General features: G+C 38.9%; 5 protein-coding genes across 8 annotated transcripts; 3 read left to right on the top strand and 2 right to left on the bottom strand.

The window, feature by feature from the left end:
• Nucleotides 1–2,446: 2,446 nt before the first annotated feature.
• LOC114723996 (histone H3.2) lies at nt 2,447–3,149 on the bottom strand. Its single transcript, XM_028910271.1, has one exon. It carries the CDS (start codon nt 3,093–3,095, stop codon nt 2,685–2,687), a length of 411 nt encoding a protein of 136 aa, XP_028766104.1. The 5' UTR covers nt 3,096–3,149; the 3' UTR covers nt 2,447–2,684.
• Nucleotides 3,150–6,258: 3,109 nt separating this feature from the next.
• On the bottom strand, nt 6,259–7,105 carry LOC114723984 (RING-H2 finger protein ATL78-like). The gene has a single exon (XM_028910253.1). The coding sequence runs from the start codon at nt 7,092–7,094 to the stop codon at nt 6,420–6,422; it is 675 nt and encodes a 224-aa protein (XP_028766086.1). The 5' UTR covers nt 7,095–7,105; the 3' UTR covers nt 6,259–6,419.
• A 3,738-nt stretch (nt 7,106–10,843) lies between these two features.
• On the top strand, nt 10,844–15,964 carry LOC114723985 (autophagy-related protein 13b). 4 transcript variants are annotated; one of them, XM_028910257.1, is made up of 4 exons: nt 10,844–10,922; nt 11,427–12,745; nt 12,913–13,022; nt 15,739–15,964. In XM_028910257.1, the coding sequence occupies exons 2-4, from the start codon at nt 11,441–11,443 to the stop codon at nt 15,752–15,754; spliced, it is 1,431 nt and encodes a 476-aa protein (XP_028766090.1). In that variant the 5' UTR covers nt 10,844–10,922; nt 11,427–11,440; the 3' UTR covers nt 15,755–15,964. The 4 variants fall into 4 exon arrangements, with proteins under 4 accessions (XP_028766090.1, XP_028766087.1, XP_028766089.1 ...); XM_028910254.1 differs by lacking the exon at nt 15,739–15,964 and adding an exon at nt 14,413–15,078; XM_028910256.1 differs by lacking the exon at nt 15,739–15,964 and adding an exon at nt 14,413–15,078 and having other exon boundaries at nt 10,861–10,922; nt 11,430–12,745.
• Nucleotides 15,965–18,601: 2,637 nt separating this feature from the next.
• Nucleotides 18,602–20,170, top strand: LOC114723974 (nodulation-signaling pathway 2 protein-like). Its single transcript, XM_028910240.1, has one exon. The coding sequence runs from the start codon at nt 18,602–18,604 to the stop codon at nt 20,012–20,014; it is 1,413 nt and encodes a 470-aa protein (XP_028766073.1). The 3' UTR covers nt 20,015–20,170.
• A 758-nt stretch (nt 20,171–20,928) lies between these two features.
• LOC114723975 (serine/threonine-protein kinase ATG1t) lies at nt 20,929–23,820 on the top strand. Its single transcript, XM_028910241.1, has 8 exons — nt 20,929–21,261; nt 22,154–22,271; nt 22,365–22,423; nt 22,626–22,693; nt 22,809–22,902; nt 22,983–23,063; nt 23,140–23,251; nt 23,361–23,820. The coding sequence occupies exons 1-8, from the start codon at nt 21,007–21,009 to the stop codon at nt 23,408–23,410; spliced, it is 837 nt and encodes a 278-aa protein (XP_028766074.1). The 5' UTR covers nt 20,929–21,006; the 3' UTR covers nt 23,411–23,820.
• The last annotated feature ends 1,225 nt before the right edge of the window (nt 23,821–25,045 follow it).

Consider the following 25,045-nt stretch of genomic DNA (forward strand, 5'->3'; position numbering starts at 1 on the left):
GAAGTCAGAGTATCAGGTTACATTCTTCGGGTGCCCTGGAAACAATTTTCACTGGTTCAGCTCTACTTGGCATCCCACCATCCCGGATTCTCGCTCCCTTTTTACTCCCTAATAATATGTATTTGTTCATTACTTGGAACCGGAAATGTGCAGAGGCAATTATTTACCAAAAGCGAATATGGGCAATTGGGATATGGCAATTTGCGTGTTTTATTTTATAGCAATGCATGAATACAACCTTCCTCTGTTCATAATTTCATGTTTTCCTTCTGACTTACGGATTCACTTTCTAATGGAAGAGAGGATGTTGACACGCGCAATCAAACGGAGATGAAGGCAAGGTGGAAGCACTGAGCGTTTGAGGGCACGGGAACATTTCCATGAGGTGGAAGTACACGTGCAATCACACGCCCCATGTTTAAGGCAAGGCAAGGCAAGGCAAGGCTGCTTGATTTGAACCTTTTCAGTCGCCTTGGGTTAAATCAAAAATAAAACCAAATTATGCAGTAAAGCACAACTCGGGTCGAGTCTCTTGAGGAGCTTTTTATTAATTCCTTAGTTAATTAAGTGACAAAGAATTGAAAGGAGGGGTTGAAAAAGGATTTTTCAATTAATAAAACTAATTAAGAGAGTAAGAAATAAATCTAAACTACTTTTTTTGGGTATTTTTAAGAAAGAATGAAAAATGCAAATTTGAATTGTAAGAAATTAATAACAAGAATGCTCTTGAGGAATGAATCAATGACTATCCTAGCTTGTTTAATGATATGGGAGTAACTTAAGTGGTTAAGACTGGTTTATATAAGTTATTCCTTTTAAATTAATACTCAACTAGAACATTAATTACTTGTTAAATTCACTTCAAGCATAATTTCTATACAACTCGCATAAAAATCACACTAACAATGACTTAACAAAGGCATAAACATAAATATATGTATAAACCAAGTACTCAAACTTATAAATACCAATCCAAATCTCAGCAATTCCAATCCAAACCAAGAATTACAACTAGCAATTCTTAGCTTTAAACCAAATATAACAAACTTCAAACCAGAAATCATCAACAAAATAGTCTAAACTAAGGACTAGAATTAAACTCCCCTTTGTAGCTCCCAAACTCAAGTCATTGAATTCAATCCCAAAGAGCACAGCGAACTCAGCCTCTCATAGTCTTGAACCAAGCTACAACTCGTGCCAAAGATTCAGTAGCCATGGAGGATAGATGGAGGAGAAGAAAGATGAATTTGGAAGATTGAAATTGAAGTGTTGTGGCGGCGGTGTATGCGTGAAGGGAAGGGTATTGGCCGTGTGTGTGAGTGGAATTAATGTTGCGGCTTGGGTCTTGAATGGAGAGAAGGAGGATGCGTGCGGCGTGACTGTGTATATGGCTCTGTGGTCTTGCGTGCGGCTGTGAAGGACGTGAAGGGGTGTGAGTGAGTTCCCTCCCATTGTGTGTTGCGGTGGTATATATAAAAAAGGGATTGAGGGAGGCGACCGCGTCATATTGCGTGAAGGAGGGGATCTATATCCAATATCAAATCCGAAGGATCAGATGATTGGCGGCCTTCTGGAATTCCTTGTTGCCCCCTTTTTTTCATGAATAAAAATATAAATAATAATCTGATGCCTTGATGCCCAAGTTGTTTGTGTCTCCAATTTCCTTTTCTTTTCTTTTTTTCCTTCCTTTCAGCTTTCTATGATCTTTATCTCCTTATTTTTAAGGCCTGCAAAAGATATATTGAGATACTATCATAAAATCCAAAATTAAATATTTAAAAAGAGATAAAAATATGATAAGATCTCCTATTAAATCTCTAATTTCATGCAATCAGTATTTGATTCAAAATACCCACAATCAATGCAATTTATCCCACTTTAATTGATAAATATCTCTAAAAAGATATCAAACAATATATTAAAATCAGGATTTATCACTGCTCCTTCAAATTTTGCACGTGTTGGTCTCATAAGTGGAGCAACTTGGCATTCGCCTATCGCCATATTAATGGATTGACGGAAGAAAGATATTAACTCCGATGAACGACCTTAAGTCTTCCCTCAATCCCTCCTGTTGGCTTCTGGATAATTTAGCCCTCATGTTGATTTTGGAATCAAGCATAATATGCCTAGGCGTCTGGCATCCTGTGCCTGTAAAATCAGGGGTACCACCTACATGGCTATCATTTGAAACTATAAAGATGAAGCCGAATGGGGTCCTTTATCAGCAATGAACTCGCAGGCCCTTCTGTTCCTTATGCCATTGATTGAACCCGCATCATCATTCACCAAAGAAATGAGTTTGGAAAAATGATTCTCGAATAATTTAAAATCCCTTATCATCAATTAATGAGGATGACAGTGAAACAAAACCCGCCCAAAAAAAAAAGTTCTCGGAATTAGACCAGTGTTTTGAAATTTTTATCTTCAGGAGTAAAATCAAGAATTAAATCACGTGATCAAGAAATAGCGTCAAATATCCAATAATAATCATTTGGATTCGGCACTCAATCTTGTCACAGTCAGGGGTCAATGCCCTTAAACTTTGAGACACGGATATCAAACCTGAATACTGAACTAATTGATTCAGAAAAACTGATGACTACATAAGATAACAATAGCCCTAAAATACGGAAAATATACAAAGGAAATAAGAGAGAGACAGTCTGATCGCGCGGCGTCCTCTAAGCCCGCTCGCCCCTAATTCTACGAGCAAGTTGAATGTCCTTAGGCATAATGGTCACCCTCTTGGCATGGATTGCGCACAAATTGGTGTCTTCAAACAGCCCAACGAGGTAGGCCTCAGCAGCCTCTTGAAGAGCAGCCACGGCACTGCTCTGGAACCTGAGATCAGTCTTAAAGTCCTGAGCAATTTCTCGAACCAAACGCTGAAATGGGAGTTTACGGATCAAGAGCTCGGTGCTCTTTTGGTACTTTCGAATCTCCCTCAAAGCCACGGTTCCAGGCCTGAATCGGTGAGGTTTCTTGACGCCACCGGTGGCGGGAGCCGATTTCCGAGCAGCCTTGGTAGCTAACTGCTTGCGAGGGGCCTTACCACCAGTAGATTTGCGGGCGGTTTGCTTGGTCCTGGCCATTGCTGAAAAGCGGATAGGTAGTTGTTGATGATACAGAGATGCTGATACTGATAGGCGGTGAGAATAGCGGGCGAGTCTGGGGTTTTTATGGTTGAGGCAGAGACTTGAGCGAACTTGAGGTTGAAATTTTGGCCGTAGACTCGCAGGGTTTTGGAGCTTTGAATAGTAGCCACGGATTATGGATAGAGGGACGGTCGAGATTCGATTACGAGAGGAGCACGCGGATCGCTACCTTTTTAAAGGCTGCTCTTTCGAGCCCAACACAAAGCGCCATCCAACTTGAAACATTAGATGGAGGGAATTCCACCCGCCGCTCATGGAATGAGTCTAGCCTTTTCTTTCCGGTGGACATTTTGGCGCCTTAGCCCTTGGGCATGTCGCTGTATTTCTTTTTTGTTAATTTTTTAGATGTCTATAAACTCCGTCCATTTTAAAGCAGCTCTTTTTAGAGGTTTGATTTTGTTTTAAAATAATATGAACATAAGATTTTTACGAAATTATTGCTTATGCATTTGACGGTTGTGATTTCTAAATTATGCGTTTGACTGTTTTAATTAAATCCTTAATTAGGCATTTTTTCTTGGTATAATAAAAGTTTAGATGAGTTAGGTTCTGGGAGCCCACCAGAGCCAAGACATGCCTCTAGGTTCAGAAAGTGTTTACAGAAATACTTACAGATTGCCCACCAATAAAATCCTCACATCAGCAGTGGGATTCAAGCTTACAAATTTGTAACTTATAATAGGGCTGCACATGAGCAGGGCAAGGCAGGACAGGACTCTTGCCCGATGCCCAGCTCAAAGAATGAACGGGCTGAAAAATACAGCCCGTTGCCTAGCCCTGCTCATGAAAAGCCCTGTTAAGTTCGGGCTAGACAAATGCGGGCTGGGCAGCGCGGGTTTTCATACCCAACAAGTCAATATACTACATTAACTAACTAATTATTTATGTCTCTTTAAATAATCTAATGTAACTTTATATTAAAATGGCAACTTGGCCTTAATTTTGTTATTAATAATTAATATACTATGAAACTACTTTTTGTAGTAGCTAGGAGGAGTGGACTATGACAAAAAAAATTGTTTGTATATTTTATTAAACTTAATTGTTTTTCTAGTTTCTAACTCTTAAAATCACTCAAAAATAAATAAGTATAATGAATACTGAATATCGATGCAACAATATGTTTAATTCAAGAAATAAATATAAGGCAAATAAAATATATGTAAATAAAATTATATATATTATTGCAGGTAAGGCCAAATGAGCAGGGCAGCATACCGTGCCCAATGCCCAGCTCTACCCAACAATTTGCCCAGCCCGAACATGCCCAATAGTTCTTCTGGGTCATTTTTTTAATGACGGGTTGGGTATTTTTTTGCTGGCTTGGGCGGGCATTACAGGCAACTGGACTTTATGAACACCCCTAACTTATAAGTTGACTTCTTACCGATTGGACTAATTCTTGTTGGTTTAATTAGGCAATTAAGATGTGGACATTTAAGAATTTGTTTGGGCTCATATTGCAGCATTAGAAAGTTCTCCTACTGGAGCCAAGATCGGCCCAAACTTGACACCACTACAGGCTACTTGGGTTTGATTTTGTAATTCAGTGTCCATCTCCTGTGTGCGCTCCCCAGTCCCCCAGGCACAGAGCCAGTAAATCCCACTGTTCTTTTTTTTTTTTTTAACCATCATATTTCCCCTTATCTTCTCAAAAAAGCTGGCTATATTAAAATGACGGCTGCCTTCGAAGATACTTGTTAATGTTCCCCATGCTTCAACTTCCCGTTATTCCCTCTTCGCTTGATTTTCCGATCACCTTACTGCTTTATTCTGCATGTGCGTCCGTACACTTCCATGTCTGATATGTTCCTCGCGTTGGACTCCAATGCTGCTCAAATTTATAATTTAGTTTTCTTTTTTTTTCCCCCTTCTCGACAGCATAATAATAGCATTCCCAACTTCCATTCCATGCCTGTGACTGCTAAAAATAGTAAAAAGCTCACGGCATGCATTTTATGGGTATGGCGGCTTCACAAATAATTGGATTTTATTATTATTATTGTTGTTGTTGTTATTGTCATCGTCCTCGTCCGACACGAACCTGGATTGAATAATCTGTGATTCGGAAATCACTATTGAAAGTGGGAAAAAGAAAAGGAATGTATGAAATCCGGGATAATTAATATTTGTTTCCATTCTCGTGTGGTTGTTATGAGAAGCATCAACCATGAGTTGGAGCCGCCATTACTACATATTGTGGGATAAGTTGGAATGGAATATTCATAGTTTACCCCCCGCGGCCAAAACAAAATCATTCGGGCCGTGAATTTAATAAGAAATCGCTTTTCCCCTCCCACCTCTCTCTCTTCTATTATGCGCATACTTCTATAGTTTATCCCTCGGATGATTCGCTTTCGCGGTTGCTGCAATAACATCCTCACAATTTACTTTTTAACGTTAATGCTCTGCTTCCCTGTCCCACGCACACACAGTATCCACATATGCATATATTATGCTTTGAATCTTTGATCTCTGCATCAGCCGCCGTGTGATCCTTCATACCTTCCTCAGTGCCTGCCAAATGATATGATTTGTGTGAGAACTACGTTGCCGCAGTATTTCCTTCTTACTCCTCTCCTCTGATTTGAAATTTGAAAGTGATTAGTGGTTTCAGTCTCAGCTTCCATATTCCATTTTTATGTTCCATTCACAAGATAAAGCTTGCCACTTTATCATGTTTCTTTTCCTCTTGTTCCTCTCACGTTGTTCGCAATCTAGGGTGGATCATGATATTATTGATATGACCACCACCCTCAACACGCTCCCCCAAAAAAAAACAAAGCTTATTTTTCTCGCCTTTTTTTTTTGGGTGTATTGCTTCATTTGTATGGTGCTATTTTTTTGTGTTTTTTTTTAGCTGGGATTTTTTTTTATGCGTTTAAAATGGCGCTGTCCTGCAACTTTTGTGGTCATGCATTGCCTCTCATTTCCAGTTCAGTATGACTCTTTTAACCCTCAATATTATAATGTCATTGACGGAGGCATGGCGAATCAACTTCACTGGTTCGTGTAGAAATTATACTAGCTTATTATAGTGAGTGTCTGGTCAGCATCCTTGTATTTTGCTTCGTTGACCCGTACATGCCTAATTATATAGACAAATAACGATAGATTTTTGCTCCAGCTAATTCACTATTGAAAAAGAATGCGGCTACATTTGTAACTAGTTTTGTACATTTAAGGGTATAACGAGAAAAAGAAAAAACAGACTCATGAGAAGTCTTAACACTGTGCACACATCGACCGATCACCACTAAATTAAGCGCCTACTTCCCTGTAGTCACGGACCAACCCTTCTGGCTCCAGAGGCGCAATCCTGAGAATGGTTTCAGGTGGTTGGGACGAGCTAGCCTGGGTGGTGCATCCAACAATCTTCTGGCAGGTTTGAATTAGGCACTGTCTGCACTTCGGACAAGACGAGTGGGAGCTCAGCCACTTGTCAATGCATTTGACATGGAAGCCATGGTTGCACTTTGGCAAAATTCTGACTCGTTCGCCACTGGTGAACTCTGACAAGCATATCGCGCACTCTGTGTCCAAACCCGGAAGCTTCAGCTCGGCGGAGTAGTTCACAGTGGGGAAAGTCTTGAGAGCTTTCTTCTTCACTCCAGTGTTGGCCAATCGAGCCGGAGGGTTGGTGCCGGCGGACTCGACGTTGACCACGAGATTGGAACACCTCAGGGCACACCTTATGATGGAGTTCAACCCCAGAGAGCAAATAAGAGCACACAACAACACCGAGAGCACCATGACAACATTCGCATCAAAATTGCCATTTCCAAGGTAGTGGTCTGTGGAATTGTGGGTGTTTGAGGACGCCGGAGGGTTGGCCTGTAAGTTAAGTGGGTTGTGTAGAAGGAGCAGCCTTCTTGAATGGAAATCCCCAAGAAGATCCTGGAGAAGCAGCGAGCTAGAGAAAGAGGAAGCATACATGTTCTATTGAAGAGGTTGGATGGGTTGGTTACTTGCAGCTTTCTCTGCGGGTGGTTGGTTCAGGGGATTATATAGAGTGGTGATGAAGTATTATTGAATTGGAATTATGTTTGTCGTTGCTGGCAAGAGATTGATTTGCAAGCACATGGATGATCCACTGACTGTTGCCTTTTGTAATAATTGCCTTTCTGATCAAAGGGTTGAGGGGGTCCATTCTCAGTCCCACTTTACACGCAGCAGGATGTACCTCGTGGCTTCTCCTGGGACCCACGAAAACCCAAGAAGCCACAGAGAAGCTTCCTCGTAATCGTGATGTAAATTACTAGATTACTCCCAACACTTGAAAATATGCTTTCCAGGTTGATTCATCTTTTAAGTTCCCAATGAAACGCGAGGGCCAACTTGGATTGTCTGTCCTTTGCCCATATGTAGAGTCCATTTCTAAACCTAACAGCGGGCCTTCCTGCCTTGGCAGCAAGTGCCAAGTGGTGGTCCGATCCTTCACATGAGCATCGTTCTTCCATCTTCCAATTCCCAGATAACTAGAGAAAACTTGAAAGCAGGAAGTAGTGTGTTATTTGACGAAGTATCACGTATACATCGTTTCAAACCCAAAACCGGAGCTTTAGATTCTTTTTTCTAATTATCACTTTCTGTTGATGAAAGATTCATTAATTGATTTGATTTGATTTGTTTATACCATAATTCTGTGACACCGTGCTTTCACGATAAGTGGAGATGGAAAAGGGTTCCAAATCCTTGCTGCGCCATGAAATCGTCTGGGATCGTAGCAAGAAGCAAGTAGATATATATATATACATACATATAGATCACGATCTCGTGTTCTCAGCGAGCTGTGGCCACCAATTAAAGCTTGACTGCCAGCCACGCACACGATAAGGACTTATCATTATTGGCATATCCAACTGGCGAAATGTCTAGGTTAAATTTGATCCGCAATCTGATTCTGTCATCGTATACAAAAGCACTTTTTGGCTTTAATAACCGAGTAGGTGGATATTGTAAGCTTACAGAGAAGGGAAGGCTGGAGAAAGGAGGGTCTTTCTAAATCGTTGAATATTTGACGAAGGAAGTGGATGGCAGCAACTAGTAACTGTCCAACAGATCTAATTAAGATAGAGCCATCTCTCCTCCTCCTCCTCCTCCTCCTCCTTTATCATTGGCTTTTTGGCTTTACAAACAGCGGGGGATCGTATCCTTGGGATCCATATCTTGTTGGGTTGGATCCCACTAATTTGGGTTTGTTTCTTCGGGGGGCACTTTGAGGGTCACACGAGGGAGAGTGACAAGTTGCGAGGTATTTTAATTTAATGTTGCAGCTTGATCCTTGGATGTCTCAAAAATAAAAGAAAACGTGTTTTGTCGTACATGTTTTGGATAACGTTAAACAAATATCATCCCCCCCCCCGGGGGTCTTCGATTTAGTTGATGATCGCTATAGCTCTCCTATACTTGAAAGATTAAACAACGTCCTTGGATTTGTTTGCATCAAGCCACGGATAAAATAATCACTCAACAACTAGAAAATTCTTCCCAGCCAGATATCCTCATTTTTATATTTATATATTTTGCAAAAAAAAAAAAAATCCCCGCATATGAGTGATGCCACAATCACAATACTACTAATTAGCAACTAATTAATAATAGAAAAGGTCCAGCAGCGGCACCTAACAAGATATTTATAATGCTTTCGGTGCTCACCGCTATATATGGAGATAGTTATCTGCTCCGCACATCCTATGCTTCATGTTCCTTGCTTTTTAATTACTCTAACGATCCGACTCCTTTATTTTATTGGAATTGTTAAATATGAACACTTTTCTCAACGATGATTATCCACTCTACGAAGGGTTAATTTTTCTCATTAGATCTAATACCTTTGCTTTTTTCAACAATTAGACCCAATACTCAGTGATACACCATTGTACTTTCTGCAATCTGATTGGCATTTTTATTTCTAATTATTTGTCTTGATTCATTTTTTTATTTTTTGCGATTAAAGCCACCTTCGAGCCCACAGCCATAACTGCATGATTTCCCGTGATTTTCAAATAAACATGATGGGCTGCGAGCCCAAATACTATAGGATGAATGAGATCCATAAACTCGATATAGGCCTGAATTGGATATGGACTGACCCGTTGCACATGTAACGCGAAACAGGGAGCCCGTCCATAGATGTTTTGGATGGCCCATGATTAATCAGTTCCGCTAAAGGCACCTGCCGCCTGCGCTGGTGCTGCTAGCATTATTAGAGCCATCACAGGCGACCCATGCTATAACAGCTGCGGGCCCTTCGGCCCTTCCCAACTCCCAAGAACCGTTCGGAATTGCTCCTCATCTTCTCCTATCATTTTTTTTCTTCTAACTATTAAATTAACATATTTTAACAGTTTAGATTTTAATTTTTTATAAAAAAATATATTAAAATTTAATACATTTTGAATTTTAATATATTTTTAATTTATTATTTATTTATGTTTATAATTTAATATTTGAATAACAGTTTTAAAAAGACTTAAATCTAAATCATTAAAATATTAATCTAATAATTAAAAAAGAAAGAGAAAATAAGAGGATGGGAAGAAAAAAAAGGAGGTTCCAAACCCAAAAAAGAGAGAGAGAAGAAACTCTTTTGTTTTGCTGCCAAAAAAAAAACTCTTTTGTTTTGTTTTCCCCACTCTCTTTTGAATTAATCTCAACGTGGTCATATTTCTATTGTTATTTACTAGTACTGCATTTGCTAGTATATTTGTGCTTGCAAATTGCAGTTGACGTGGCATTACTTTTCTCAATACATATAAGCAGCATTTAATATTATCATATCTTTCTGTGCCGTTTATATAGGGTAAGGTTTTTATCTAGCTGGTAAAAAAAGAAAAAAGGTTTTTATCTAATTCAAAACATAATTGCTTTATCCCAGCTTTTTTTTTTTGGGCCAGCGTTTTAGCCCAGCTATTTAGTCATTAAATGTTATGCCATATCTGGTATCATTGGAAATATATCTATGCCCAATAAACTTAGAAAAACATAAAAGATGCTGTACCACATTACTACTATTATTACAATTTATACTTCATCATACTTATTTTGGCATTTTTCTATTATGAGAATTTGTTTTGCGTTAGTTTCCATAGAATGCAGTCTTCACTGACATTTAAAAACACGTCATGTTCACATAAGTCAATTCAAAACTCAAGAGGTTTTCATAACAAGCAATTATCAATGAACATGTATAATAGCTTTTATAATTACATTTTTATTTTACATGTTAGACATAAAATTTAAGAAATGAGTAGGATAATTAGCAGCTTATAGCTAATATAATTTGATGAACATTTGATTGTATGCATTTTTAGGGGGTGTTTGGATATCATCAAAAACACTTTTTAAAAATATTTTTTTAAAATCGAGACAAACTTATTTAGATATTTATTTTATATATTATAACATTATTTTTAAAATCATAATTTAAATGAACCTCCTTTCAATTTTAACTGAACTGGGTCCTGAGAGCTAGAACCAAGCAGCCCTACGAGGCACCAAACAGAGAGACCAGATCATGGGGTGCATGCTTACTTTATGCGTCCGGTTTCAGGGAACAACGACCTCTGCCAACTGGCCCCACCGTTTCTCTGTTGCTTCGATTTACTTCAGATTTCATGTGATTTATAAATAACCGGAGCGATAAGACTCTCATTTATACGCTAACGACCGTGTCTTCCCCGCTTCATCCTTATTCCGCACGCTGTATAATCGGAGGCTAATCAGCTAATGAATTCTCTCTCCTCCTCGCGCTTCCGTCGGGTAATTTACTGTTTCTTTATCTCTCACTCTCTCCGCATACTCCATCCTTTTCGATAACCTCTTGATACTGTTATTATGCTTCTGGGCTAGATTAATTTGAAACTTAAAATTCCGGTTTCGAGGAATATCCAATGTGTCTGCGTTAATCCCTTTTGGGTGACATATCTTATGTTTCGAGGAACCAAATTTAGATTTTTTTTTTTCCGGCTCAATAAACTTTAGGAGTTCTGTACGAAACTGTATTACCGCTGCCGATTGCTTGATATTCTAGCCCGGAATCAGATGCGCTGTTTGTAAAGTGTGCACTGTGCTGCTGGTTTTCGTCAGGGTTGGGTTTGACAATCATCGGGAGTGTGCGCGCCATCGCTTTGTATCGAACCTTCAAATATACATGTCTTTACCTGTAATACTTGAAACGCTCCCATTGGGAGTGTTAGCGGTGGTAATTGGACTTTTGTTTTAGTATTTTAAATTTAAAAAAAGCTCTTTTTTCTGCCACTGCAGTAGACATCGGAAAGATGGCATCATCTCAAAGTAATGCTCACTCGGAAGCAGCAAAGATGGAACAAATAATCACTGCGTTCTTCGCCAAAAGTCTTCACATAATTCTTGAATCAAGGGCACTTTATGGGTCATCGCGCAACTCCAGCAGTGATCCAACCGGGACATCTCCATCTTCATCATCTTCATCGTCATCGCCTAGTGTTCGACTGAGGGATAAATGGTTCAATTTGGCGCTCCGCGAATGCCCGGCCGCTTTAGAGAATAATCTAGAGCCTATAGTGGTGGATGTGATTTTAATGCAGAAGCCCCTACAGTGGAACCCCGTGAGTCTTTCCCCAGAAAATGATCTCCGACGGAGTTCTTCCCCGAAAGAAAGATGGAATGCTGATCAGGAAGAATTGGGGGTTGAGGCGAAGAGTGAAAAGATTGTAGAGAGATGGGTGCTTCAGTATGAGAGCAGAAAGGCCAGAGAGTCAAATTCAAGCAGTAGGAGGTCAAGCAGCATTTCGCTGCATAGCTTGTATAAGAAATTAACGTTACTTTTAAGGTCTCTGTATGCTAGTGTTAGGCTTCTTCCCGCTCACAAGATTTTCCGAGACCTTAATTCATCGGGACAAGTTCGCACTTTTACCCTTTTTCATCGAGTATCTTCTTTTGCTGAGCCTTTCAACCGTAAAGAAGAGGCTGAAATGCTGAAATTTGGATTCACTCCTGTTGATACCTCTTGTGGTCGGCTCTGCCTGTCAGTTGAGTATCGCCCATCCGTCCCAGACGTAAGCTCAGAACCATCAACTCCGATATCTCCACGAGTTATAACTGATTATGTTGGGAGTCCATTGGCGGATCCATTGAGGAGGTTTCCATCACTCCCTGTGACGGGATTGCCATCGCATGGCTCTCCATCTTCATTGCCATTCTCAAGGCGGCATAGTTGGAGTTTTGACCGTTGTAGAGCCTCACCACCTTCTATAGGTTCCTCACCTTCGCCAACACATTCAGAACCACGCACTTCTGTTCCTAATATAAATTCTCGCCGTTTTCCACCCTCAAGTTTGCCTCCTCATCCGCCCGAGATGCCTCTTCAGAAAAATAAAACTTTTGACGAGTATTATCCCTCGCCAATGATGTCCCCATCTCCCTCCCCATCACCTCCAATCTATAGTCTTGGATCATTACGTCCTGAAAGTGCTCCAGTCAATATTCCCACTGCTAATGTTACCGATTGCCCTGAAAATGCCCATGGACATGACTTGCTTCGATCTCCGTCTAAGACAGGTAGAGGTTTCAACATGATACAATATGGGGCAACAGCTGAGAAGGTATTTATTGCACAAACTGCGAAGCCCCCCCCCCCCCCAACTTTCAATTTTTGTATGAACGTATTTGATTTGTTCACAGTGTGCATTGATTTTTCATTTTTCTATCTCTTGGAAGAGATGAATCTAAAAGGTCTTTTGGACTGACAGCATCCCCCGCCTTGCTATAGATTTCATTTTCCAGGAGCTCCAGTAGGTCTTGCCAGGATGATAATGAGGACCCTGATTTCACTTGTCCTTTTGATTGGGATGATGTTGATATGATAGATCCAAGTAGCAGGTATATCTTGACAGAAACTTGTTTGGGATGAATACTTTTCACTTTCTTCTTTGTATATGTCGATCTTGTAGATCACATTTCTTCTTTGTCAATTGATGCTTCCTTTGGTAGTTGTCTGAACTAAAGATAACTGTGTGAAAATGAAAATTTTTATACATTTGGCATGTTTTTAATAGAGTAAGGTTGACTAATGGTACTTCTGTCCTCCTGGAAGGTCATGGCTTGCTTCTGGTTGGGTTGAATTAGGTTTAGGTGGAATGAGGAGCATAATATATGTGAGCAATAAACTCCTATTTTATGAGAGATAGGCGTCTTATAGTTTTATGTTCTAGCTGGAAGATCACGGTTTCTTTCTGCTCAAGGCAAGTCCAGTGTGTTGAGTTTTGGGGAATTGAGTGGTGCAATATATGTGATCTTTTCTAGTTCATCAATTTCTCTGTGCCACATGAGATATGCTACTAATAATCAAGTTCAACTGCTTATTGCTTAATAAAATCAGTTTGTAATAGAAGATAATATGAGGGGAACGGGGACTGTTGTTTTGTGATCATACTTCACTGTTGTCTAATGTGTTAGATTAGAGGAAATAAATTCAAGGATCACCCACACCATTGGTTTTGAGCAAATGATTTGTATCTATCACCTAGACAATGCGGAATAGGAGCCTCAGGATCTCATCAGGAAGCTTCCTAGCTGATCAAATATGAAATCTCGCCCGGTCCCTCTTAATAGATGATGTCCATGGAGATCTCCTCCCCTGTAGTGGCTGAAAACTTAGGGAAGCTCGTGAAGGGTGATACCTACTGATAGAACATGATGTTTTATGATTTAACTAGAAGGAGCAGTTTTATTCTAATCTATCATATGTTAGGAGTTGCAAATTTGGAAAAAAATTTCGGTGGCTTGTGGCTTGCTTGGTCATTATGTTAAGGACAATGAGAATTTTCTTGGTCAGATACAAAATAGTTGAAATTTGGTTTCAGAGATGATTGAAAGCAACAGACACCAGTTAGGACGATAGGACGAGAGTAAAGGAGCTATCCTGATTGTGTGTCATTAATTTTACAGTTGAAACTGGTAATTACTTTGTTGACCTCATACAGTATGTAAAAGGTTATAAAAGCATTTCATTTTTGAGAAAAAATGCTACGATGTAAATCATGGGGTGGGGACCTTGGTAAACATGTTTTCCCTGTTAATTGACATTTCAATTAGTTCTTGTTCTTGGTGATAAGTCAACATTGAGGGATTGTTCCTGTTGATACTTTAACGGAAAATCGGGGTATGGTTGCTACATTTTGTTCAGCTGGTTGTGACAAAAATTTTCACCCCACCCCTGTTTCCACCTATTATGCATAAATATTTATTCTGCTTCCTCATTATATGCTAGACCGGAATCTTTTGATCGTGGTCATATGGGGGAGGTGCCCGAAACTGGAGGATTATATCCTATAAGAAAGTCCCAGGATGCTGCGGTTGGTGCCCTTGTACGTACGCTGAGAAACGCACCACCTTTGCGTCAAGACTCCCGCACTTTAGAAGAGTTCTCTCAAGGTGCGAGGCCTCAAACATATAGCATAAAAACTAGAGAGGACAATCAGATCCTAGATTCGCCAACTTCGGCGAGCATGATATCTTCTGGGTCCTTAACTAGGAAAACAACAGCCGAGGCATTGGAAGAGTTCCAAGGTTACAGAGAGATGAAAAACTCGTTGCTTATTCGAGATAGCAAGCCCTATAGTTAAATTATACTAATGCAGAGTGAGAGCTGGCAGAAGCACAGTACTGTTCTGTTGATTCTGTAAAATACGTACTGTTTTTCCCCCCTTTTGCCCCGAGCTGGGAACACCAGCTGAAGGATCTGTCATTCCTTTTGTAAATAAACGTGACTAGGTCCACGACTCCATAGTTTTGATGGAATGACCAGGTTTAGCTTGTCTGGCATTGTCTTATCCTGTGTAAATAACTATATTCTGTAAATGGCTACTCAATGCATATAATGAGGCAGAACAGCTTAATTTTAGGACTGCTGAGCGCCCCACGTTTTCCATATAAATGCTTTTGCTTGTTGTGCTGTTAGGTCTTGTTCGCCTCTCATAAATCACAATCCATTTTGCTATCTGAACTCCGAAGGCCTTGATATTCAAATGTCTTGAGATGGATGTCCATTGGCCTGAAAGTTTAGATAGAGGAGGTATGCTTGTCTAATGTGCCCGCTAAAGTACGCGGGCATAGCGAGTTTGTGAGTTCCATTATGCAACTGGATACGATATTGAGAAGTATTAACAGAAACCGAGTAATCTAATTCAGTAAGTTCTATCTTAAAAGTCCCCTTCGGAGTCCATATATGAGATCAGGCAAACTCTTGCTTCGTTAATAGGGGTGGGGATTTTCAATACTGAAAGCTTCCTTTACAATCCATATCGGTCGATATAGGTTTAGCCTTCTATGCTTGAAGGGAGCAATGTCAACCCGGCTATGCCAGGGTCGAGAACTCCTAGTAAGGAAGATTCACTATTCATGAGTGGGCTTATTCAAGGAGTTAGACGTGCTTTTAACGTCTCATACTGGGACGCGTCTTGTGCAAATGCCCGAAGCAAATGTGTTAGTGATTCTTGTATGTGTGTATTATTATTATTATCTGATATCCGATGCTTTTTTCAGATCTTATTATCAAGCATTCAAGCAACTGATTAATCCGGCTTGGGGTTTGTAGGTTCTCGTCTCTATAAATGTGTCTCCTCTTGGATTTGAACTCAACCCAAAAAGATGTAACTGGATCTTACGTTTGACGCAGCTATTTCTTAGTGTTGTCACTTCAAGGCTCACTTATTTAGAATTCATTCCCATAATATATGCTCATTTATGTTTTTTCTTCCAATTATATTCACGTATCATTTATCTTCATGTATAATTAGTTTTCTCAGTAAATTATATATGCTTAGACTTCTATGAGAGAAAAATTTTATGTGTTTTTTTATTTTTATGATTATTTTTAAATGCATATTACATTACAGAACATTGCATTTCACAGTAAAACATCGAGTACAAAATTGCAAAACAAAAAGAAAAAAAGCTTTAAACAAGTAAAATACGCATTGTTTTAGATTTATAAAAAGAAAATGAGCCTTGTGTATATTACGTGAACAATATTTGTTATACGTCTTATAACATATTGATAATGTTTGAAAAAAATGATTCTTTTACCAACAATATTTAAAAATTTATTACATGAAATATTTTGCAGATGTTAAAAAAATATACTGCGCCCAAATTAATTCTAAGGACTACACAAAATCCGACGAGGGAAAGCAGCGAGTAAAATGTCGCCTAATCTCAAATTAGGTAGAGTGCTGGGTACAAGCAGAAAGGCTAAAAGCTCTGGATATAAACTTAACAGTGCGAACGGTGTCTTGAAACTTCCAGCTTTCCAAGAAGCCCCTAGAAGAGCTCAAAAGTATAGTTTCCAAACATGTACGGTGACGTGTTTGGAAAGTTTAAGTAAGCAAATTGAAGAAAAGAATGGTTATTTCTGACTTGGAAACTACACGGTATAAGGAGCTGTGAGCGATGAAAATTGAAGATCAGTTTTGTATAACGCTGCAGGGGAAGAAAAATGTGAAGATGAATGACAACACAGGGGATCATTTGGTGGTCAGTTTCTGAAGAGAATCTCAAAATGGAGAACTTACACAAAAGCCAAACTGTTAGGAAGATGCAAGATGATTGATAATTTAGAAGGTCGAATTATTGGTAATGGAGGTACTAGGCTAGTAGCCAAGGTTTTTGGACGCTTCCGAAGTTAGTTTAGTTGAACAGAAAAAGAAAGAAAGATATACATAGACGGGGGGCCCAATAAAGCGGCCGACAACCAGAGTTGATCTGCGCAAATTTGTTTTGATAGGCAATTAAGCTTGCTATTCCACAGTTGTCGCCATCACTACACCAAAGTAGCCCATTAACTGCTGTTTCTTGGATGCATTCTATTTAATCATAGACTATTGTGGAACTGTATCTTTTATAGAATTTGAAAGCATGTCTTATGAATATGATGACCTATTAAGGTCTTTGATAATATCGTACGTAGATTATCATATAGGTTTTTATTCTCAAAGATCTTCTAGCTTTAATTTTCAAAAGCGCCCTAGTTGGAGAATATAGACAGAGCTATGTCAGAACTTGAAGCTGATAACAACGATGAATGAATGAAATGGTATATGTACAAGTGATTGGGATACAAATATCAAAATAGTCAGCAACTTTGCTTGCTTCATTCTATAGGTCAGATGCATCATATCAGTATACTGTAAATTGACTGCAAATTTAAAATCTCCATCCTTCATGTCAACTACCCTCGAGTATCAAACCAAAGAATATTCCCTTCCCTCCTCCACACCTTAATCTCCCCGGTTCGGTTCTTCCCAAAATAGTAATGAAGATTTCTCCATCTCAAGCAGACTTATGCATAAACTTGATTAAATGCTGACATTATTTTCTTACACATCTACGCAGGGAGGTGCATATACACAATGTTTGTTGACTAGCAGGATCCAAAGTTTAGCCTGTCTATCTCCACTTTTAAGGGAAACTCCCAAATGTTGCTTTCTGCATTCTACTCTTGCGTCCTCAATCGCGGACTTGCTTCTGTCTGTTTATATTACATTTTCCGCCGAGAGAAAACAACTTGCAAGAGACAACATCACAACCAATAGCCAGAGAATATGCTCGATACCATCAGTTTTCCCGGTTTAACAAAGTTTCGAAAAGCCCACAGATAGGCTTGTTAAATGCTTCTAACCTCATCGATCACCTCATCAACTTTTGTTTCCTTTCGGTTGTCCAAACTATTAATATAAAGCTCCTTGTCATAGTTTGCAGAACCTTGATTGGATATATTCTGACCATCGCTCATCCTCCACGTGTCCACCACCCATCGTGTTCTCTGACTAAACTTAAATCATGTTGAAGTCTGCACCCGGTTCTGAACAGTTGCATTTTCTCCAGGCCTACATTGCTCTAACCGACACCAACAGTCCCTGCAAATCATATCTGCATTCTACAAGTACAGCACCTGTAATAAAATAGCAAAAGCTAACACTACTTTAGTTATTTGACAGCTGTTGAGGCCTAAAACAGGTTCAGGTTGCATATTAAGGTTCAATGGGTTTTTCGTTTTTGCGTTCTACATGTCTGGCCGTTAAATTCTTGAGTATATAATATTGTTTAATGTACGAGAGCAGTGGGGATGTGACACCTGGCAATGTAGTTCAGGTTCATGCATTGGCTTTATTAGTGATCACTGCTCCAGTTTTATAAAATTTTCCACATATCAATGATGTCCCGTGTCGTGCTGCTAGCTCTGGTGCATAAAATCGTGTATATAAAGCAATGTCTCCTGTGCATTTATTCATCCATCTCCCAATTCTTATCCCACACCATGCTTCACTTTGTGCAACGTCTATCTACAGACACAATTTTGTCAACCTTTTAATACACGGATTCCTCTCCATTTTTCTTATATACTTGTGTAAATCTTCAGCTTATAGACCGTTTACGAGCTTCCCATTTCATTATCAGCCATGAGTGGGATGGATTATGAGCTAGTTGATCACTCCTTCTGCCCCTCCCACATGTATCAACTCCATGAATATAGCTCAGAAAATGCATTTCCATTCCAGACAGAGTATTGTCCAAATACCTCACAAGATGTGGTGCTCGATCAAGAGTTTATTAAAGGATTACTACAGCAGCCACATACAGAGCTTCTGGACTTCGATTTGATGGATCCTAATGTCCCCGTGGGGACAGAGACAGAATTGAACCAAGAAGTTACTACTCCGAGATGCCAGGAAAATGGCGATCCTTGTTTAATGGGAATTCAAGCTGCGCTAATGGAAGATAGCAGTTTAGCTGATCTCTTGCTGACAGGGGCTGAAGCTGTTGAAGCACAGAACTGGGCTCTAGCATCAGACATCATTAAGAAGATTAACGACGACTTGTGTGTAGAAAGTGGGGATAGTTTATTGAACAGGTTGGCTCTTTTCTTTACTCAAGGTCTGCATTGTAAAACCATAAACGCTCCTGCGGTGAACCATGAGCCTGTTTCTACCCAGACAAACACTTTCTTCACCTTTCAGATTCTCCAGGAGCTCTCTCCCTATGTGAAATTTGCTCATTTTACAGCCAACCAAGCGATCTTTGAAGCCACTGAAGATGATCGAGAGATCCATGTCATCGATTTTGACATCACGGAGGGGATCCAGTGGCCGCCTTTGATGGTTGACCTTGCAATGAGGAAGAACACCACCCTCAGAGTAACAGCCATCACATTGGACCATCAAAGTGCCGCCGTCGCCCAACAAACGGGAAGAAGATTACAAGAGTTTGCTGCTTCTATCAATTTCTCATTCACATTCGATCAAATAATGATCACTAGGGAAGAAGATTTTCGAAGAATCATATTGCGTCATACACTTATAGTCAATTGTATGATACACCAGTGGATGCCCAGCAGGAGTTTCTCGCAGATCAAAACTTTCCTGGATGGCGTCAGCAAATTATCACCTAAACTTGTTATTTTAGTAGAAGATGAACTGTTCAATTTTTCTAGGCTTAAATCCATGTCCTTTGTGGAGTTCTTCTATGAGGCTTTGCATCATTATACAGCAATTTCTGATTCACTTGAAAGTAGTTTCTGGGACGACTACAAGATGAAGTTGATAGAAAAAGAAGTTCTGGGGATTAGGATTATAGACAGTGTGAGGCAGTTTCCTTGTGAAAGGGAGGAGAGAACTTTGTGGGAAGAAGGATTGAATTCCTTGAAAGGGTTTAAACGAGTTCCTGTGAGTACGTGCAATATTTCTCAAGCCAAGTTCTTGGTGAGCCTCTTCGGTGGAGGCTATTCGGTGCAATATGACAAGCGCAGATTGTCTCTTTGTTGGAAGTCTACGCCTTTAACAGCTGCCTCAATCTGGGTACCGACAAGAAGTTAAGGTGCCCAAGTGACAAGGTCAAAAAGACTGGACTTCTTGTTGTGGCAATATATTTTTGTGCTCGGTTTCAGTTAGTGATGTCTGATTTAACGAGTAATGACAGGGATCGCTGATGAGTAGAGCGGCGCCCGGGGAATATGCGAATTTCGATCTTTCTTGAAACTGTATGGATTCACCAGTTGAAACTGTAAATATAATTACCATTGTCTGTTCTTCCTGCACTATTCTGGCTGTAAATGTATACGGTATTTGCTAAATGCTAATTACAAAGTCTTTTGGTGCGTGAAAGTGTAAAGAGAATAATAACTTCTGCTGCCTCGTTAGCCATATACTAGTTTGCGTTCATGAGATACAACAAGCATATCGCAGAAGATAAGATTGAATAGCCAGAGCTGGAGCAAAATGACCATCACAACCGTCTTCACTTTAGCACTGACTGGGATCATCTAACGGTGGTCCAAGAAAATGCATGCTTACACAACGTAATTGAGTTTGAACTTTAGAGAGTTTTCCAAGTCTCAAAGGGAGGAAAAAAAAAAAAAACAATACTCCTCTGATCCTAAGCAGAAGGTTTTTTTTTTTTTTAAATTTACAAATCACTTTATTAAATTTTTAATGTGAATATACTATTTTGTTTTTATTTATTATGTTGTAAGTAGTTATTTTTTTTAAAGTTGCATATATTAAATATGGATAAAGTTAAAAAATTATTATATTTTAATAAAGAGTTAATGTATTTTAGGATTTTTCTTGGTTTATATAAAATATGTTAAAAATACCTTATAAATAGGATTAGAAGAGTAATTATAAGTATCAGAAGCTATTATTTTCTATTCTAAAATTTTTTAATTACAGAGGTTGATGATTTCAGTGCAATGGGAGATGCCACGTGTATGATAGCAGTGGGCGAAGAGACTCAACTGAACCTTCGACACAGTTCCTAGAAATTCGTAGAACGGGGCCATCGATGGCTTTGCTGGGTTGCATCAAACATGGAATCCAAAGCCGCGTTCATTATCTCCAAAAACGTTAGGGTAGGAGACTATATTCTTAAGATGAAAATCGGGGAAGGTTCTTTCTCCACTGTGTGGAGAGCCCAGCACGCATTGAGCGGCGATGAAGTGGCAGTGAAACAAGTTTGCCTTTCCAGACTCAATCGACGTCTCAAGAGCAGCTTTGACTGTGAAATCAATCTCTTATCCTCTGTCAACCACCCCAATATAATTCGCCTTCTCGACGTCTTCCAGGTTCATCAGCCTCCCCATTCTATTCATTTTCAAATTTTCAACGCTACGAAAACTGAGATGCAATGCGAACTTCAGATTTGGAAGAGTTTGATCCATGGTTGAGGCTTTTCGAGTTTTCGTCCTTTTCTGTTAATTTCGGTCTCGAGCAGCTCCCCCCAGTCTCACCATTTGCGGTTTCTGGATCAAATCGTTGATTTGCACTGGACTTGCAGCAATTTTTTTTTTGGCTCTTGATTTATTTAACCTCGCGTGTTTATCTGTAATGAAGCGTAGAGAAAAAGATGATTAATTGCCGCACAAACCTGCGCGACTGACGATATCTGGTGCAAAAGTATTGAGCTTGCTAACAACTTGATGATATAGAATTATACAAAATGTAATTGTGAATCAAAACTAACTAGAGATGCGTGCACGATGGGACTCAGTTAGAGTATATGTGAACACAGATCCGCAACTACAGGGTACATTACATTTAGTTCACACGACTTCAAAGAAGATTAAGAGCGAATTACACTGCTATATTTGTTTCGTTTCTCACGGTTCAGATTATCTGGTAGTTCGTACTGTTGTCTACGACCCTGTGATTCTGGCCAGAGATAATGGGTTGCCTGCCTTTCTCCTTTCTGTTCCCAAATTTTTGTTTCTTGCAACTTTACTGAGTGTAGAGCTTGGCATACTCGTGTCATGAACTAGTTTTTCTACTTAAATTTAAGTATCTCCATATGTCAAGGCCTGATATGGATGGACTCATCTCTTTTCTGCCCGAGCCTTAAGGATGCAGTATTGGCAGGCGTTAAGACATATAAAACTGTAGTAAAATGATAACAAGTCTAATCATTACGCGGTTTGCTTTATTCCCAGCTTAATTTAAGCTTATTGTCTTTGAGAATAGGAAGATGGATGTATATACCTGGTCTTGGAGTTTTGTGCTGGAGGAAATTTGGCTTCTTACATTGAGCGCCATGGGAGGGTTCAGCAACAAATAGCTAGAAAATTCATGCAGCATCTTGGTAACTTATCTGCAATTTTATTACGTTGAACTTTTTACTTTTGTGATGGTTCATAAGAGCTTTGGCTTATTACGGTTGGCTGTTGTGATGCAGGTTCTGCTTTAGAAATATTGCACTCTCGGGGTATCATTCACAGGGACCTGAAGCCAGAGGTAAAATTTATATTTTCTGATGTAATTCACATTCAAAGACAACAAAAAAGAAGGGGGAAAAAAATCTAATGTGGTTTATGCCAGCATAATCACGAGTGATTTTTGCATCAGCATATCTACATTTGTTATCAAGCTTAGTTATAGTGAATGTACTTCTGAGACTAGAAACAAATTTGCTTGCTTTGGGCCATTGCTGGACCAGAACATCTTGTTATCAAGCCAAGGGGATGATGATTCAGTGCTTAAGATTGCTGATTTTGGTCTATCAAGGTAGTTATCGGTTTAGGGGAGTGAATTTGAGGTAGAAGGCAGCTTTTATATTTTCTTGTTTCTATTTGTTACTTTGGCTTACTTGATAACTCAATTTCCTTCCATATGCGAATAGAACATTGCATCCAGGTGAATACGCCGAGACCGTTTGTGGGTCTCCATTATATATGGCTCCTGAAGTTCTTCAGTTCCAGAAATATGATGATAAGGTATGAGCTGTGTGCGCGTGTCCGTGTGTGTCTGATCAATAATAAATAAGCAGACTGAAGAGTTTAATTAATAACTAAAGGCAGACATGTGGAGTATTGGTGCCGTTCTTTTTGAGCTTCTAAATGGCTATCCACCCTTCAACGGAAGGAATAATGTACAGGTAACACTCTAACTTTAGACAGTGTATATCGAATCTGTTCTCGTTGGTTCCATTTAACTTATATTGCTGAGTTCAGCTGTTGAAGAATATCAGATCCTGCGGATGTCTTCCATTTTCTCAGCGAATCCTTTCAGAATTAGACCCTGACTGTCTTGATATGTGTTCTAGACTACTGTGCTTAAATCCAGGTCATGCACGTTGCTTTTAATACGTCAAATTATTATCTTCATCAGTATCAATTAGCTGAAATTCTCATGGAGATCTATTTAGTACTGAGGTGTTTCCAAAATGTTGCAGAGGAGCGTCTATCTTTTGATGAATTTTATGGCCATAGGTTTCTAAGATAAGTCACGGGTCCCAGCAACAGTCCAGGAATCGAGAGGAGTTAAGAGAAGAGTAAGCGGCGATTCAAAGCAGCATGGTGCTTGGTTGTGCTACAGACAATCTATCCGGTCAATGTTTTTGACTGTTGACCAAAACATGCAAAGGCAAGAGGTTGGAGCTGGGAATTGATAGGCCACAAATGATTCTAAACAGCTTTGCATTTGTTTTGTTGCGATTGTATGAAAATTGAAATGAAATAGTTGTATGATAATTCGTGTCATGGAAAAGAAAGAAAGAGAGAAAACTTCCCCCTTGTAAAATTGTGATGCAATCAGATTTTTTGCCTTTCAAATAAATTTTTTTCGCTCGATAGTTCGAAGGACTTAGACCCTGTTTGATATTATGATTAAAATTACATATAAATATGTTTTACATGAATCGACATAAAACTATTCTGTGCTCCAAACAGGCTCTTAAGTGTTGATATCATTCATCAGCATATTATCTCCTTGCAATCTTTTGTCTTCTTTTCTGTTAACGTGTTCCCTTCCTATCAGATTTACTCCTTCGATCTTAAATATAAAACCTTTATACTAGTGTATATAAGGGTTTTATATTTAGGACCGGAGGAATACCTCTTAGTAGTAGCCCTCGTTTTTTTCTTTTGACTTTGTGACTGATGCAAGTCCTCAAGAATCAGTTTTCTATGGTCATACATGACTTGAAGGTGGACGCTACATGATAATTTTAAATAATTGACATATTTCAAGGAAACAAAATTTCAAGTCGGTTGAGAATGAAAGCTTGATGATGTGGATATATTTTATCATGCCAGACTTTGCAAAATTATACTCTTTCAACTTTAAATGTAGGAGTTACTAAAATGTTGATTTTAGTACAAGACTTTAATCCTTCGTATCTCTCATATTATTATTTTTAAAATAATTTATTAAATTTATGAATTAATATATAATTTAACGTTGGGGGATCACATCGTGTTTATTAAAATAAAATAATTTATTAATTTCTAATCTATATAAATTCATTAAGTGATTTCTCAAAGAGTGATTAACCTTGGGACTCTGTGGGGACAGACTTTTCAATAAAGGCTCTGTGTACTAACATCTAATAACAATAATTGAATGTAAACCTACTCATCGAATAGGGCGAAACCAGGACAAGCCTGTCTTGGACTTTTGAAGATAAAAAAATACTGAAAAAAATATTATATAGAAAGCCCAATTATATAATGCAACAAAAATGTAAAAAAAATACTATAAAAAAAGAACTACCATAAAAGAAATCATATATAATGACTTTATAAATTATTTTATTGAGGAAGAAGATTTTATTAAGATAATATTACAACTTAAGTGTCAAAAATCATCATGAAAAATAATTATTCTTAAAAAAGAATTGAATAATCTAATAAAAATTATTAATAAATAAATTTTGAAAAAATTTCGGGACAAGATGCCCTTGTCCGGTGTCCCATCTCGTACTAGTTTCATCCCGTCCCGGATTGACTGAGATTAGGACAGCAAGTTGAACACTCCTAATTTAATGTAAGATTATCACAATTCAATTCATGAACTGTATGATATTATACTTATTGAACATCGGTTTTAATTTTAAAAATCTCACATCTCTAACTTCTG

Source organism: Neltuma alba, unplaced genomic scaffold, assembly GCF_004799145.2.
Source record: "Neltuma alba isolate B1F8T4 unplaced genomic scaffold, ASM479914v2 tig00012163_pilon, whole genome shotgun sequence".
In the NCBI taxonomy this organism is placed as follows: Eukaryota; Viridiplantae; Streptophyta; class Magnoliopsida; order Fabales; family Fabaceae; genus Neltuma; species Neltuma alba.

What these genes read in the sequence shown, in the direction of transcription:
- LOC114723984 (XM_028910253.1), bottom strand. Translation starts at nt 7,094, where the DNA reads ATGTATGCTTCCTCTTTCTCTAGCTCGCTGCTTCTCCAGGATCTTCTT.
- LOC114723975 (XM_028910241.1), top strand. Translation starts at nt 21,007, where the DNA reads ATGGAATCCAAAGCCGCGTTCATTATCTCCAAAAACGTTAGGGTAGGA. An exon ending in GCCTTCTCGACGTCTTCCAG is followed by an intron (nt 21,262 to 22,153) that starts GTTCATCAGCCT and finishes CTTTGAGAATAG; the next exon opens with GAAGATGGATGTATATACCT. An exon ending in GCTGATTTTGGTCTATCAAG is followed by an intron (nt 22,694 to 22,808) that starts GTAGTTATCGGT and finishes ATATGCGAATAG; the next exon opens with AACATTGCATCCAGGTGAAT.
- LOC114723985 (XM_028910254.1), top strand. Translation starts at nt 11,441, where the DNA reads ATGGCATCATCTCAAAGTAATGCTCACTCGGAAGCAGCAAAGATGGAA. An exon ending in ATGGGGCAACAGCTGAGAAG is followed by an intron (nt 12,746 to 12,912) that starts GTATTTATTGCA and finishes GCCTTGCTATAG; the next exon opens with ATTTCATTTTCCAGGAGCTC. An exon ending in ATGATAGATCCAAGTAGCAG is followed by an intron (nt 13,023 to 14,412) that starts GTATATCTTGAC and finishes ATTATATGCTAG; the next exon opens with ACCGGAATCTTTTGATCGTG.
- LOC114723996 (XM_028910271.1), bottom strand. Translation starts at nt 3,095, where the DNA reads ATGGCCAGGACCAAGCAAACCGCCCGCAAATCTACTGGTGGTAAGGCC.
- LOC114723974 (XM_028910240.1), top strand. Translation starts at nt 18,602, where the DNA reads ATGAGTGGGATGGATTATGAGCTAGTTGATCACTCCTTCTGCCCCTCC.